This window comes from Rhinopithecus roxellana, chromosome 16 (genome assembly GCF_007565055.1).
Source record: "Rhinopithecus roxellana isolate Shanxi Qingling chromosome 16, ASM756505v1, whole genome shotgun sequence".
In the NCBI taxonomy this organism is placed as follows: domain Eukaryota; kingdom Metazoa; phylum Chordata; class Mammalia; order Primates; family Cercopithecidae; genus Rhinopithecus; species Rhinopithecus roxellana.
Genome location: NC_044564.1, coordinates 98,455,966 through 98,472,046, shown reverse-complemented (window position 1 = coordinate 98,472,046; position 16,081 = coordinate 98,455,966). Strand labels below are relative to the sequence as shown.

The following is a 16,081-nucleotide window of genomic DNA, read 5'->3' as shown; positions in this document are numbered from 1 at the left end:
GGTCCAGAACACCTGGGGATGAACTATTGCTTTCTGGAATCTACTGTTTTCTGTGTTAACTCTGAAGGCTTTGCAGGCTTTGGCTTCCTGGACAAGCAGGACACTTTCTCTTGCTTGGGGAAAGCCTGGCTCTGGTTGGGGCCGGAAGCTCCTGCCCTTTTTAAGCACCAAGGGGAGCCTCAGCAGCAGGCAGAGCTAGTTCTCAGTATCCATGGGTTCTATATCTCTGGGTTCCACCAACTGCATCAAAATATTTTTTAAAAAAACAATACAACAATAAAAAAGACAAATTTTTAAAACACAGTATAATGGCTGTATGTAGTGGCTCACACCTGTAGTCCAAGCACCTTGGGAGGCTGAGGCAGGCAGACTGCTTGAGCCCAGAAGTTCGCTACCAGCCTGGGCAACATGGCAAAACTCCATCTTTACAAAAAATACAAAAATTAGCTGGGCATGGTAGTGCATGCCTGTGGTCCCAGCTACACGGGAGGCTGAGGTGGGAGGATCACCTGAACATGGGAGGTTGCAGTGAGCTGTGACTGTTATCACTGCACTAGCCTGGGCAACAGAGTGAGACCCTGTCTCAGGAAAACAAACAAAACCAAACCAACCAACTAAAAAACCCAAAAAAGAAAAAAAAAACAAGAAACTCTTCCAAACCAAAAACCAGTGTAATAACTATTTACATGGCATTTACATCATTTATATTACATCCAGTATTATAAAGATTCTAGAGCGGATTTAAAATATACAAGAAGATATGCATAGGTTATACACAAATACTGCACCATTTTATATGAAGGACTTGAACATCTGTAGATTTTGGTATCCATGGGGATCCTGGAAGCAATCCTCCATGGATACTGAGAGATGACTGCACATGCAATCTGGAACTCTGACCTTCGGCCTTGGCATGGCTCCCAGTATGAGCTGGGGATTCTTTTAGCTGATTTGAGCTACTATGGCTGACTCAGTTTCTCCGTACTGAGATGGCTTTTACAACTTTACTGATATGTTCCCAGCCTGGCCGATAGATTCATATTGAATAACCACAATAACCACCAACCTATAATACCATTTCTACCATTCTACCATTCGCTGAGTGTTTGCTACCTGCCAGGCACATTAAGTATTCTACAGATATTTAATCTTATTGATATTCCCAATAAATTCACAGAATGGATATAAATCATAACCCCCTTTGTTCACATGTGGAAATGAAGGCTCAGGGAGTTATTTACTGAGTCTCTATTATGTATTAGGCCTTTTCATATGCATTCTTACACTTTACCTTGCTGATAACCTGGAAGGATACATGGTATCACCACCATGTTAGGGATGAGGAAGCAGAAAAAGAGGTGGCTACCCCAAGGTTGCACGGGAAGTAAATGGTAGTGGTGGTGAGGTCAATGTTCAAACCTAGGTTTTCTAATTCCAAGCGTATGGACTTTCCTCAGCACTACACTGCCCACCCTTGATTCTGTCTTGTTCTTAGCTGCTACCTGGAAAAGGCTAACCACATACTACCACGGGGGACCTCAGGAGTTGTGTCCCCACAGCAACTCAGAGCAGGGCCCAGCCCTGGGAGGATGTCAGGTCTGCTACAGTGCACAGAACTGTCCCTGCAAGTACCTCCAGGATGCTGACTTGCAGGAGGCGGTATGCCTGGGAGTGAAGACCACTCCTCATCATAGCACTCTGTTGGATATTTATGTTCTTGAGAGTGGGAAAAAAGTTCTTTATTGCCAATTTCTTTCAGTATCTGCCTGGAAGGGTGGGGATGAAATGGGGCAGGGCATAAAAAAGGAGGATACAAGGGGAGAGGCAGTGTCAGCATCTGTCTGGTGGCGGAGTATGTAGCAAGCAAAGATAATGCTCTGTCCTTTAATCAGCAACCCCCTACCCCAAGTGTTCACTCTGGCACTCTAGACCCTGCAGGTGTGTGGCTATCAGCCAGACCCCTAGCCAGGAGTGCCAAACCTGTTCCTGGCTGACTCTTAACCTGAGGGACACAAAGGAGTTTGCAAGTGCCTGGCCTGTCCATATGCCCTGATCTGCCCTTTCTCTTGGGACAGCACATCCCTCTTTTCCAAAATTCCTCCAACAGGCAGCCACCATGGACCCCCAGTAGTGGTGGGGGCTCGCAGCCAGCCCGGCAGCCCCCACTCAGTCTCCACAGCCTGACTGCAAAGCTTTCCTCCACACCCCGCATCCCACCCCTTGATAAACAAAGTTGTTCTCTGTTCCATGGGCCTGCCTTTGCCTGTAGCCGTGCCTCCTCCACATCTGCCCACTCCAGTTTTAATGCCCCTGTATTCACTGTCTACAAATTATCAGCATTCAAAGCCAGAAAGTTGGACAAACACACCCATTCTTCTTTTAGGTTCCCATTACACAAGCAGGCTGGGACAAGGAAAACATTCCTGCCAGGATCCCCCAAACCACTGGACCATTCAGTCAGCAATTCAAACTGACACTATGTAAGTTATGTCCCATTAAGGGGGCTGAGAGATTCAGTTGTCTCTTTTTCATTCATCTAAATGCACCTACCCCCGGGAGTGGCCATCAGCCACAACCTTAGAGAAATTGCCGTCTCAGCACCCATGTACAGACTCCAAGATGAAAACCAAGACTTGTTTCAGGACAAATTCCAGAAAGTCAAACCTTCTGAAAATGCTCTGGGAAAATAAGAATTTAGTACAAGGCAATGTTAAAGAGGCTGGGCATTGGAGCACAACAGATACAGGTGATAAACTTAGCTCCATCTCTCTCTAGCTTTGTAGCCTTTAGTTTTCACCTCTCTCAACCTCATGCTCCTCATCTCTAGAACAGGGATAATATTAGTGCCAGTCACACAAGGTAGCAGTAAGAATTCAACAGATAATGTATGTAAGGCACTTAAGACAGAATTTGGCATAATTGTTAGCTGTTATCACTACAAACAGCATCATCATCATCTCTCCCATTATTGTAGCAAAAATAAAAGCCTGTTTCCTGAGCCTTATAGTTAGGCAAGGAAGCTGGGAGGCAACTTTCCAGAGATCTGGCAGAAATGGAGCTGGTGCTCACGAGATAGAAGTGCCCATTAAAGCCCATCTAGCTCAAGGCATCTTCTCTTGAGAGGAGTCTTGATTAGGGCCAGGAGCAGTCACTGGCTGGTGCTACAATCTGCTTTAAATCAAATTCACCCGGTTCACTGTCTGATAACAGTCTGATTAAGGAATATGGGCACCATAAATTTGATTCAATATTTGAGAAGAGAAAAAGGAGGTGATCATGTATCATCTGGGAAAAGCCTTTCCATGACAGCAGGAACTCACTTGCACTCAAGAGCTGTGAAGAAGTAAAGGCCATCTGGGGGAGTGGGAGCAAGGCAGTAGCAGGCAAGGTAGGAGAGTGCTATGGCCAATTACAGACTCCACAACCTGGGTTTCTAGCAGAGAGGTTACTGCTTTCCAGTGGTTAACCTGACTCCAGAGGTTCTTCCACTTCCTATGACCTCCTAGGCAGTTCTACATGCATCTCAGACTCCACAGACACCCAAACCAAACTCATTACTCATCTCCCATCCTGTTCTTCCCCGCTCCTTCATCCTGGCTAAGAAAATTGGTGCCCACCTGCCTGGCTAGTCCAAAAACTCAGCAGTCATCCCCAACATTTTCCACTCACTGGAGTCCCACTGACTTTATCTCCTTGACATCTCTTGGCTTTGTGCTCCCCTCTCTGTCTCCACAGTCACTGCTGCTTTGTCCAGGTCTTGTTCTCTTTTATTTGGGCTATGGAACAGCCTCCTTCCTACCCAGCCACCATGTTCCAGTCTTGTCCATGCCAATCCATCCTGAACTTTACTGCCATAGAAATCTTTCTAAAACGCAACCTGTGTAATTCCTCACTTAAAAACTTCCCAAGACTTAATACTATTTACACAACAAATCTCAAATTACTTAGATTGACATTTGAGCACCTCCATGGCCTGCCTTGCCTGTATCTTTCTCTCTAGTCAATTCTCCCCTCATTTCTCTGTCTTAGATACATTCTCTTTATACCCTAAATCCACAGAATTGCTTTTGATTCCCTGCACATAGCAACGATCCAGGATCTCTAACTTCTAGGACTTTGTGTTATCTCCCACCTTCCTGTTCTCTACAATGTACCTAGAAATACCCACTTCAAGGTGCAGCTCAAATGTCTGTTCCTCTCTTAAGTTTTCCCTGACCTTGCGAACTCACTCCTCGGTCTATGCTTGTACAGTTCTCTTCAGATGCCCCGTCATCTCCACCAACACAACCCTGCACTGTACGTTGTATCTGCTTCTTTTTGCCTCCCAGTCCCCTAAATGAAGGATATGGACTCTGAGTCAGAAACCATGTCTGCAGCACCTGTGATCCCAGCTTCCTCCCCACAAAACACACGATACTCAGTAAATGGCCATGGAATCAGAACTAACGTGTTGAAGTTTAACTGTTACTTTTCCATCGATGGATTCCACAGTAGAGTCCAAACAACAAATCCATTTCCTATTCTCAGAACCCACTTGACAGCTCAGCAGCAACACACATTCTAAAGACAGCAACGTTCAATAAAACTTTATGTGATGATAAAAATGATCTTTATTTGTACTAGTAGCCACTAGCCAAGTGGCTACTGAGCACTTGAAATGTGGCTGGTGCAAATGAGAACTAAATTTCTATTTTTAATAAATTTACATTTTAAAAGCCACATGAGGCTAGTGGCTACCATAGTGGACAGTACAGCTTTAGATCCTCCTTGATTAGAAAAATTCCTACCAAGGAAGGAAGTTTCCTCACTACTGCTGTTACTGACTTTTGCCTTGGTCTTGGGGCTTAAGGGCCTGGCTACAGTGAGGTGGGATGCCTTATGAAGCTCAAAACCAAAGAGAACCCTGTACTGCCAGTGACCCCTGCCTGCCTGTAGAGGGCCTGGGCAAACCCATTACTCAGGAGTGGAGTCCAAAGGCTGATCCTGTAGTCCCAGGCTGAACTGGTAGATTCCAGACACCCAGAGAGGCTGGGCTCCTTGGGCCAGCTCTGCAAACCCTGACAGCATCAGAGCAGACTGACTGCTATCCAAACACCCCTATGGAGCAGAGTTATGCAGCAGGAGACAGGAATTTGATGGAAACAATGAATTAGAGGCTCTGGACAAGGGGTTAGGTCAACTGCAAAATCAGATAGCTCTGTTTACCAGACAGAGTGTCAACTGGGTTCAAAACTCTGTCATTTATAGATCACCCTGAAGCCAGTAAGCATCATTAATAAGGAAATATTAGAAAACAAGTACAGAGAGTCAGCAAGCTGAATCCCCCCTCCCCTAGCTGTGCAAAGGGCCCTTGCAGGTCTCAAAGCACTGTTCTCTGCTTGAGCCTTGGTTTGTCTTTATGCCACAACTGGGTGGCAGGGGCAGATGGACCCCCAGTTCTGTGAAGAAAAGTGTAAGGGCTGCTACTTTCCCCTCTCCAGCTTTCATGGATAGGGGCACCTTTTTTTTTTTTGAAACAGAGTCTTGCTCTGTCACCCAGGCTGAAGTGCAGTGGCACGAACTCGGCTCACTGCAAGCTCTGCCTACCTGGGTTCACACCATTCTCCTGTCTCAGCCTCCAAAGTAGCTGGGACTACATGCGCCCACCACCACGCCCGACTAATTTTTGTATTTTTAGTAGAGATGGGGTTTCACCGTGTTAGCCAGCATGGTCTCGATCTCCTGACCTCATGATCCGCCCACCTCGGCCTCCCAAAGTGCTGGGATTACAGGCATGAGCTACCGCACCCAGCCAGGGGCACCTTTTCTTTTCTCCTTCTTGGTGCCCTGGAATCCCATGACTTCCAGTATTTTGAACTAGCCAATAAAGGTCATTTATTGAAATGTCTATTTAAATACGAATTAAGCATTATAAGACTTTTTTTTTTTTTTTTTTTTTTTGAGATGGAGTCTCGCTCTGTCGCCCAGGCTGGAGTGCAGTGGCCGGATCTCAGCTCACTGCAAGCTCCGCCTCCCGGGTTCATGCCATTCTCCTGCCTCAGCCTCCCGAGTAGCTGGGACTACAGGCACCCGCCACCTCGCCCGGCTAGTTTTTTGTATTTTTTACTAGAGACGGGGTTTCACCGTGTTAGCCAGGATGGTCTCGATCTCCTGACCTCGTGATCTGCCCGTCTCGGCCTCCCAAAGTGCTGGGATTACAGGCTTGAGCCACCGCACCCGGCCAAGACTTTTTTTTTTTTGAGACGGAGTTTTGCTCTTGTTGCCCAGGGTGGAGTGCAATGGCACAATATCGGCTCACTGCAACTTCCACCTCCCAAGTTCAAGCGATTCTCCTGCCTCAGCCTCCTGAGTAGCTGGGATTACAGGCATGCGCCACCACGCCTGGCTAATTTTTGTAGAGACGGGGTTTCTCCATGTCAGTCAGGCTGGTCTCGAACTCCCAACCCCAGATGATCCGCCTGCCTCGGCCTCTCAAAGCGCTGGGATGTGCAGGTGTGAGCCACATGCCTGGCTATAAGACTTTTCATATGGATTAATTAACAAGGCAGAAAGTCATCTCAGCAGATCATTTGTCTTGATTTTAGGGGTCAGAAAATATGGTCACCCTGTGCTCCAGGTCTGCAAAGTAAATGAGTAAAAAGTGTGCTTGGACAGGCCCAAGAACAGCAGGGAGACTACCCACTCTGGACAAGGAGGTTATAAGGATACTGGCCAGCTGGGATAAAATTTTATGCCAGAAAATGACAAAGAGAACAGCTCAGTCTTCTAGTCCTATGCTTTCAATATCTCACCACATCTCATATGGAGTCAAGGAACCCAAGCTTTTCAGCCTGGCAGGCATATGCTCAAATCTAAGGCTCTGGATTCAAATCCCAAACCCTTATGGGGAAGTCTCTTTCTGAACTTCAGTTTTCTCATCTATAAAATAGGCACACCACCACCTATAAGGCTGGAGGCTGTGAGAAAGAAAGAAGACAATTAAAAATATCTAGCCTAAGCCGGGAGCGGTGGCTCACACCTGTAATCCCAGCACTTTGGGAGGCCGAGGCAGGCGGATCATGAGGTTAGGAGATAGAGACCATTCTGGCTAACACGGTGAAACTCCATCTCTACTAAATACATAAAAAATTAGCCGGGCGTGGTGGCGGGTGCCTGTAGTCCCAGTTACTCGGGAGGCTAAGGCGGGAGAATGGCGTGAACCTGGGAGCCAGAGCTTGCAGTGAGCCAAGATTGCGCCACTGCCCTCCAGCCTGGGTGACAGAGACACTGTCTCAAAAAAACAAATCTAGCCTAGTGCCTGGCACACTATAGGTACCAAAATGACCCCTAAGTCTCTTTCCTGGATTGTAAATTCCAGTTCAGAGCCCCTCTTGCCTTGTAGGCAGAATTTAGATTTTTGTTTTTCCTGGATGCGTTATCTCAGTAATCCAAGTATAATAAAGATCAGCTGGGTGTGGTGGCGCATGCCTGTAATCCCAGCACTTTGAGAGGCTAAGGCGGGTTGGTCACTTGAGGTCAGCAGTTTAAGACCAGCCTGGCCAACATGGTGAAACCCCGTCTCTACTAAAAATACAAAAATTAGCCAGGTGCAGTGGCAGGCGCCTGTAATCCCAACTACTTGGGAGGCTTAGGCAGGAGAATCACTTGAACCAGGGAGGCAGAGGTTGCAGTGAGTCAAGATGGTGCCACTATACTCCAGCCTGGGTGCCAGAGTGAGACTCTGTCTCAAAAAATAATTTTTTAAAAAACTACAGCTTAGCATTCTGCTAAGCTTGAATACATAAAATTTATTCTTAACAACCATCTTACTGGGGAAATTCTGTTATCATTCCTTTTTTTTTTTTTTTTTTGAGACGGAGTCTCGCTCTGTCGCCCAGGCTGGAGTGCAGTGGCCGGATCTCAGCTCACTGCAAGCTCCGCCTCCCAGGTTCACGCCATTCTCCTGCCTCAGCCTCCCAAGTAGCTGGGACTACAGGCGCCTGCCACCTCGCCTGGCTAGTTTTTTGTATTTTTTAGTAGAGACGGGGTTTCACCGTGTTAGCCAGGATGGTCTCGATCTCCTGACCTCGTGATCCACCTGTCTAGGCCTCCCAAAGTACTGGGATTACAGGCTTGAGCCACCGCGCCCGGCCTGTCACTCCATTTTACCAGTTCAGAACCTGAGGATCAGAGACTTGGCTAAGGTCACAATCTAATGAGTGGCAGAGTGAGGATTCAAATCCAGGCCTATGTGGTGTAGTACCTATCCTCTATCCTCTGAAGGGCCAGGCAACTCTGCCTTACAGAGATGACAATGGTTTGGTTGTTTGATATTTCCTCCCCAGCCAGGAGCCCTCACCTGTGTAATTCTTCATCGGAGGGTGAGTACTTGGCAGTGACATCAGCCAGTTCCCCAAAGATCTGCTTGCTGTAAACGGTGAGGGAGGACAGCAGGATTAGCTCCTGCCATGTAGAGCTCAAGAGGCACGTGTAATCCTTGATTGAGAGCTCGCAGAAGAAAGGCAGTTTCTTGATCCAGGCAATCTGCCTAAAGAGCAGCTCGTCGGCCAGGCGGCAAAGCAGGGCAAACAGTTCTGCCTGTGTCACGGCGTATCTGAGGGGCAGGGACAGGGGAAAATCACTTCCATTGGTCAGAGGGTGAGGATGAGGGTACAGAGAAAAGGTAGTCCCAAGGGCACAAAGGGACCCTGGCAATGGGCTCCTTGCTCCATGCCCACGGGTCTCCAGTTCCATTCAGTGTGATTTTCTGATAAAGGGGGAGGGCTGAGGAGCACAGCAAGCTCAGGGCTGGAGAGGTAGGTCTGGTGAGGAAAGGTTGCTGAGGGGAAAGGAGACTTAGAAATGTGTGCAATTGGCTGGGTGCAATGGCTCATGCCTGTAATCCCAACACTTTGGGAGGCCAAGAAAGGCAGGTAGATCACTTGAGGTGAGGAGTTCGAGACTAGCCTGGCCAACATGGTGAAACCCCATCTCTACTACAAACACAAAATTTAGCCGGGTGTGGTGGCACATGCCTGTAATCCCAAGTACTCGGGAGGCTGAGGCAGGAGAATCACTTGAACTTGAGAGGCAGAGGTTGCAGTGAGCCAAGATCGTGCCACTGCACTCCAGCCTGGGCGACAGAGCAAGACTGTCTTAAAAAAAAAAAAAAAAAAAAAAAGTGTCCAATTGTCAGGGAATATGACTTTTATTGTTGGTGTCCTCTAATGTTCCATGTCTTAGAAAAAATCCCAGTCACTCCTGTTCAAGTTCTGGCAATGGAACTCCAATGGGGTGGATCTGATGCCCACCCAACAAAGGAACTGGACAAAAATAAGCCTCACATCCAGACCGCTGAAGAGAACAGAACAAGTTCAGAAGCTTTTTCTGCTCTCACTCCACCCCCTGGTGGTGAGTTCAGGAACCAGTATTGCTCAGCCTTTCCTTCAAGCTAAAGCTGGAATAAAAGGGGCCTTTGAGAGCATAGACCCACAGACCCAAGAGTTTCAGCTTTCTTCCTCTCAAGGCCCCTTGCCAAGACTTTTCCTCACACTCCTACATCTAAATTTTTTTTTTTTTTTTTTGAGATGGAATTTCGCTCTGCTGCCCAGAACTGGAGTGCAGTGGTGCAATCTCGGCTCACTGCAAGCTCCACTTCCCGGGTTCAAGCAATTGTCCTGCCTCAGCTTCCTGAGTAGCTGGGATTACAGGCACGCGCCACCACACCCAGCTAATTTTTGTATTTTTAGTACACACGGGGTTTCATCGTGTTGGCCAGGCTCGTCTGGAACTCGTGACCTTGTGATCTGCCCACCTAGGCCTCCGAAAGTGCTGGGATTACAGGCATGAGCCACCATGCCCGGCTTCCTACATCCAGATTTATAAAGGGTTTGTGTGACCTCCTTGTGGGTAGATATTTTAATCTCCTCTTCTGAAACTGGAGCCTAGCTTAAGAAATCTCAGGGTATGTTCCTTGGAGGTCTAAGCTTGGTAACACACATTCGCTTATGCTCTAGGCCAAAGGAGTAATGGATGCAGCAATGGGTGGGCCCGAAGGCTGAACTATCATCGCCTCACATACGGCTGACTAAAGACTGGAAGAATACTCCTTTCACCCATTCGAGTCTGCACCTAAAGTGGTCACGTGCCACCAGGCTAGCCATGGGGATGCTGGTGAGGGGTGCAGACAGGCTACAACCAGCTAGGGCTTTGTGAAGGAGCCTATATTTGATATATGACTATCCCCAGAATTACTGCTCATCTCTATCACGGAAGTGCTCCGACCCATGCCAGGACCTGGCTTACCTAGGCCCAAACAGAAACAAAGGCCCTTCTATCTCAATTCCACAGGAACTGGAAAGTAACCTCAACTCTATGAGAAATGATGCTTAAGGAAAAAATAAGGGATCACTGGTTTCAAAGATTAGCACAGATTTGTCCCCTGACGCTTGAGTCATTATCTGCCCAACTCATTCTGAAGCCACGGGTATAGCAGCCAGGGACGTGAGTGGGTGTGGGGTCAGGACACTTTGAGACTGCAAGGGGCCAAGAAGGGCGGAGCTCACTCACCCATCTTCGATCAACATGGGCGTGCCCAGTGGCTCCAGGTCCTCGGCTGATAACAGCTGGTGAATCAGACTGTATGACTGGGGATCCAGGCTGCGAGCTTGTGGGGGCAGAAGCGGTGAGTGGCCAGAATAGCTAAAAAGGTGCGGTATGTATTGGTAATGTGGAGGCACAGACATTCCCATGTACTGTTCCCTGAATGCCATGAATCCATTTAGTTCCACAGACCTACTGGAGAGAAAAGTCTTGCGTCAAACAGAGCCATGGCAAGTCTAGTAATTACTCAAAGGAAGTGAGCCAGAAGGTGACTTTAGGTATTCTTTGGCCATGAGGTCTGGGTCTTCATCAAGCCAGGGGGCATAATTAATAGTTAAATTCATGTCTCTCCTACTAGATTCCCATCTGTGAGAAAAAGACTCTATGGGTATATGAATGTCAGGGTCACCACTGGACACTAAGTGCACGGCAGAGTAGGTAATGCATAAATATTGGTTGAATGAATTCTTTGTATAGGTACCATGTCTGGACAGTTTTTTAACAGATGGCAAAGTGGGTATATATATTACTGCTAGGAAAACTAAGGCACAGACAGGCTAAGTGCCTGGCTAGGCTACAAAACAAATCCAGCATCTAGCAAGGAACCTGGCATGCAGCAACAACCCCCTAAATAGTCCAAGGAAGGAACAAACTAAGGGACACCTGAATGGGATAAAGGCTTTAATTAAATATGAAGAGAAAGGCAGATTTTTGCCTTCTTTTTCTTTCTTGCAGAAAGCTAACCATTCTGTCAACTAATTAAAAAAAAAAAAAAAATCTAAGCCAGCCACAGTGGTGTGCACCTACAGTTTCAGCTACTTGGGAGGCTGAGGTGGGAGGATCACTTAAGGCTAGGAATTTGAGACAAGCCTGGGCAACATAGCAAGACTTCATCTCTTTTTTATAAAAAAGTATTTAATTAAAAAAAAAAAAAAAAAGTCTTGCCATGTTGCCCAGGCTGGTCTTGAACTCCTGGACTTAAGCAATCTACCCACCTTGACCTCCCAAAGTGCTGGGAATACAGGTGTGAGCCACCATGCCTGGCATCTCTTAAGAAAAAAAAAATCCTCCAGCTTTTGCCTAAATGTATCGCCTATAATTGGGGCTGGCAAACTTTGGTTTGCAAGCTAAATCCAGCCCACTGCCTATTTTGGAACACAGCCATGCTCACTGGTTCACATACTGTCCATGGCCATGGTTGTTTTCACACTACAAAGGCAGAATGGAGAAGCTGAGTTCCAAACCATTAGGCCCAGAAAGCTGAAAATATTTACTATCTGGCCTTTGCAGAAAAAGTTTGTCAATCTATATCCTATAAGAAAGGTTTCTGGGGAAAGGAAACCTTCCCTAATAGCTGAAGGCTCTATTTCACACTTGACAACTAACTAAAGATATGCTTGAACCAAGAGTTTCTAAGTTTGTATTCTCTGATAGCAGCAAATTTGACTGGCTTAAAAAGCCTTCAATGTTTCTTAAAATTTATAAAGTGAAAAACATTGACTCTTGTGAGGCAGATAAATTATAGTTTAATTCAAAACTGTCAAAAAGGTTTGTTTCAGTGATAAAATAAACGAGAGAAAATGGCTACATTAAAAATGTTATTCTGTTAGGTGAAGAATACATGGGCATGGATAGAAGCTACAGCACTTTATCAGTCTGCAGAAGAGACCACTGACATTTTCAAGGTCTTTAGCATAAAAGGGGCTGGGAAACACTGTTTTCAATCATCCTGACCCCTACTCCAAGAGTCTGAGGGAGCAACAGTACAATGGCTGAGACAGCCTGGCAGGGATACTCAGCCAGAGGTTTTCTGTGGGTCTCCCCTTGGTGGGGGATCCCTAGATGATGATCATGGGTTTGCCTTAAAGCTCACCTGGAGGACAGTGTGGAGCCTGGTGAGGGCTGGTTGCTCTCCGAAGCCCTGTTCCCAGGGGAACTGTGGTCACTATCACCATGGTTGCTCCAGTGATTGGCCTCTTCCTCAAACTCCTGCCCAGACATGATCCTTTCGATTTCTTCTTCTGATATCTTTGACAAGGAATTGAGACATGTTAGATGGGTGCTCAAGACACTCTCTGTTCTTTCTTCAGGACTGAGAGCTTATTTAAATCTCATAGTATTTCCCAGAAACCTAGGTTCCCTCTCCTCGATCCCCATACTCCGGGCCTCTCACTAATCTTAGGACGGCATGCCTTCCTTCCTCCTGGCACCATGGCCCTTCGTGGCCTTCCTCCTACTTATTTATACTACTCTCAAGCCATGAAGCCTCGAGGTTCTTTCAACTCCTTTTTGTCCTTGAGGCTATTCTTTCCTAACCCTGAAACACCACTCCTCAATGACAATCTCCTACTTGTCCTTTAAGATTCAATTCAAATGTCACCTCTTGCCAGGCATGGTGTCTCATGCCTGTAATCCCAAAACTTTGGGAGTTCCAGGAGTTCAAGACCAGCTGGGCAACATGGTGAAACCCATCTCTACAAAAAATAGAAAAATTAGTTGGGCCTGGTGGTGCATGCCTGTAGTCCTAGCTACTCAAGAGACTGAGGCAGGAGATTCTGGCCTAAGCTCAGAAGACTGAGGCTCTAGTGAGCCATGATCGCACTAACCCACCCCAGCTTGGGTGACAGAGCAAGACCCTGTCTCAAAAGAAGACAAAATAAAACCAAACAAAAAAACCCCAAATGTCATGTCCTTTGTGAGGCTTTCTACCACCACATTTTGGATACTCTCTTCAACAAATAGTGCTGGGAAAACTACATCCACGTGCCCCGCCCCCACGCCCCAAAAGACGTCGAACCCTTACACCGTTCACAGAAGTAAGTCAACCTCAAAATAGATTAAATATTTAAATATAAGACCTAAAACTATAAAACTTCTTGGAGAAAACACAGGGGAAAATCTTCATAAAACTGGTCTTGGCAGTGATTTCTTGGATACAACACCAAAAGTACAGACAACAGAACAAAAACAGCCAAGTGTGACTACATTAAACTAAAAAGCTTCTGTGCAACAAAGGAAACAATCAACAGGGTAAAAAGATACCCTATGAAACGGGAGAATATATTACCATACATTTGACAAGCGGTCAACATGCACAATATACAAGGAACTCCCGTAACTCAGTAACAAAAACAAAACAAAACAAAACACGTTGAAAAATGAACAAGAAACTTGACAGACATTTCTCCAAAGAAGACATATGACCAATAGGTATATAAAAAGATGCTCAACATCACTTATCATCAGGAAAATACAAATCGAAACTTGAAGATATGAACTTACACCTGTTAGGATGTCTGTTATATGCAAAAGACAACAACAACAACAACAACAAACCAAAAACAAACAAAAAAAACAGTCCAGAAAATAACAAGTGCTGGCAAGGACATGAAGAAATGGAAACCTTGTGCACTGTTAGTGGGAATGTAAAATGGTGCAACCACTATGGAAAACAGCATGGAGGTTCCCAAAAAAGGTAAAAATAGAACCACCATAGGATCCAGCAATCCCACCTACGGGTATTTATCCAAAAGAACTGAAATCAGGATTGTGAAGAGATATCTGCACTCCCACGTTCACTGCAGCATTATTCAAAATAGTCAAGAAGTGAATATAATGTAAGTGTCCGATGACAGAGAAATGCATAAGAAAATGTGATATAGACATAAAACACCTTAAAAAAGAAGGAAGTCATTATAAGCTATACCAAGGATGAACCATGATGACATTACACCAAGTGAAATAAACTAGTCACAGAAGCACAAATACTGCATGATTCCACTTTATGAGGTATCTAAAGTAGTCAAACTCTTATAAGCAGAAAGTAGAATGGTGGCTGCCATGGGCAAAGGGAGAGGAAAATGAGGAACTGCTGTCTAATGGGTATAGCGTTTCCGTCACGTAAGATGAAAAAGTTCTAAAGATTTGCTATATCAGAGTGTGCATATAGTTAACAACACTGTACTATATGATTAAAATTTTGTTTAAAAGGTAGATTTCATGTTATATGGTTTTTACTTCTGCCATAATAAAAAAGAACAGCTATTAGTCCAGACCAAAAAACAAAAAGAATTTACAAGACATACATTTGACTTGAAAAATGAGAATAAAAATGTTTTAGAAAAAAAGAATAAATACAGCAGAGTTGGGAGTCACACAGCCTGACTGAATGTATGCTGTGCTCATGTGACAGGAAATCCTCCAAACATCATCAGTGTATGTTTTAAGACAATTCTGAACACCTTTCTTTCATTCTCTCACATTTACCTGGCTAAATCCCATAAATTTACCGAGTAAATATCTCTTGAGTCTATTATATCCCCTCAATCTGCACTGCCATTGCTCTGCTTTAACTATTATCTGTATCTCTCACTTGTACTTCTGTAAAAACCTTCTAACTGCTTTCTCTCTCCCTCAGTTTCACTCATCCTCACCTCACTCCTCACAAACCATTTCTACCTGCTAGAATGATCTTTCTAAAATGCAAAACCTTTTAGTGGTTGCCTCTTGGCTCATACCAGTAACAATAATAGTTTTTTAAATTTTTATTTTATTTTGGTAGAGACAGGGTCTGTCTTGCTATGTCGCCCAGGCTGGTCTTGAACTCCTGGCCTCAAGCAATCTTCCTGCCTCAGCCACCCAAAGTGCTAGGATTACAGGTGTGTGCCACTGCTCCTGGCCACTAGTAATTCCTAAGGCATGCTCTCTGCCTACTAGTGTGCCAAGGGATTTACCTGATGTGCAGAAATACATCCAATTTTCTACCCTCATGAAGCTCTTCTGCTGGCAAGTAAGAACAACGAGTAAGAACAAGTGGTGTAGGCTGGTCCCACAAAGACTTTTCCTAAGGAGCTATAGTCAAAGACAGTTGAAGGCCACTCCCTAATGAACTGATTCCAAATTCAAGGAATCTGCCTTATCTTCTGCCACTCTACTACATGTGCCCAATGTTCCAGCCTAACTGAACTAACTCCTTGTCATAAAGATTCATCTTTGGGTCTTTTCACAGTCTACTTTCTTGAGTGTCTCTAGTCCCCAACCACGGCTATTCTAGCCCAAGCAGAATAGATGTCCCTCCCTCTGTAGTCCCTGAGCATCCTCTGTTACCTCTCACCTTACTATGATGTCTGTTTACCTATCTGTCTCTCCCATTAGACTGAGTTCACAGTATAGGGCCTGGAAGAGTAGGAACTCAGTAAATGTTTGTGGGACTGAATGGGGGTATTATCATTCCTACTCTACAATAAGACAATAATACCCTGCTGGTACGTTTTTTAGATGAAACGAACAGCAAAGTAGTCCTGCTCATTTCTGCCAGGCTTACTTATCTATAACCTTAAGGATTGATAAAAAAAAAAAATCCTCTGCATGGTTCAGAACCATAACTGGGTTCACTGTCTGTGAAATCCTTAGAAAAGGCTGAGGGATCACAAGAAGAGCTTTAATCATTAACTTACATATTTAAGATTTCAAAGCACTTTCACATCCAGGCTGTGAAAGC

General features: G+C 45.4%; 1 protein-coding gene across 2 annotated transcripts in view; it reads right to left on the bottom strand.

Annotated features, from left to right (window-relative positions):
* Positions 1–16,081, bottom strand: part of NR6A1 (nuclear receptor subfamily 6 group A member 1) — a 266,623-nt gene that overhangs the window by 11,481 nt on the left and 239,061 nt on the right. Inside the window, exons 6-8 of one of the 2 annotated variants that reach the window (XM_030919982.1) lie at positions 12,455–12,609; positions 10,549–10,776; positions 8,339–8,593 (exon numbers count right to left, since the gene is read on the bottom strand). In XM_030919982.1, the coding sequence (XP_030775842.1) occupies positions 8,339–8,593; positions 10,549–10,776; positions 12,455–12,609 (638 nt within the window). The remainder of the gene's footprint in view (positions 1–8,338; positions 8,594–10,548; positions 10,777–12,454; positions 12,610–16,081) is intronic. The other variant, XM_030919983.1, reaches the window with a different exon arrangement.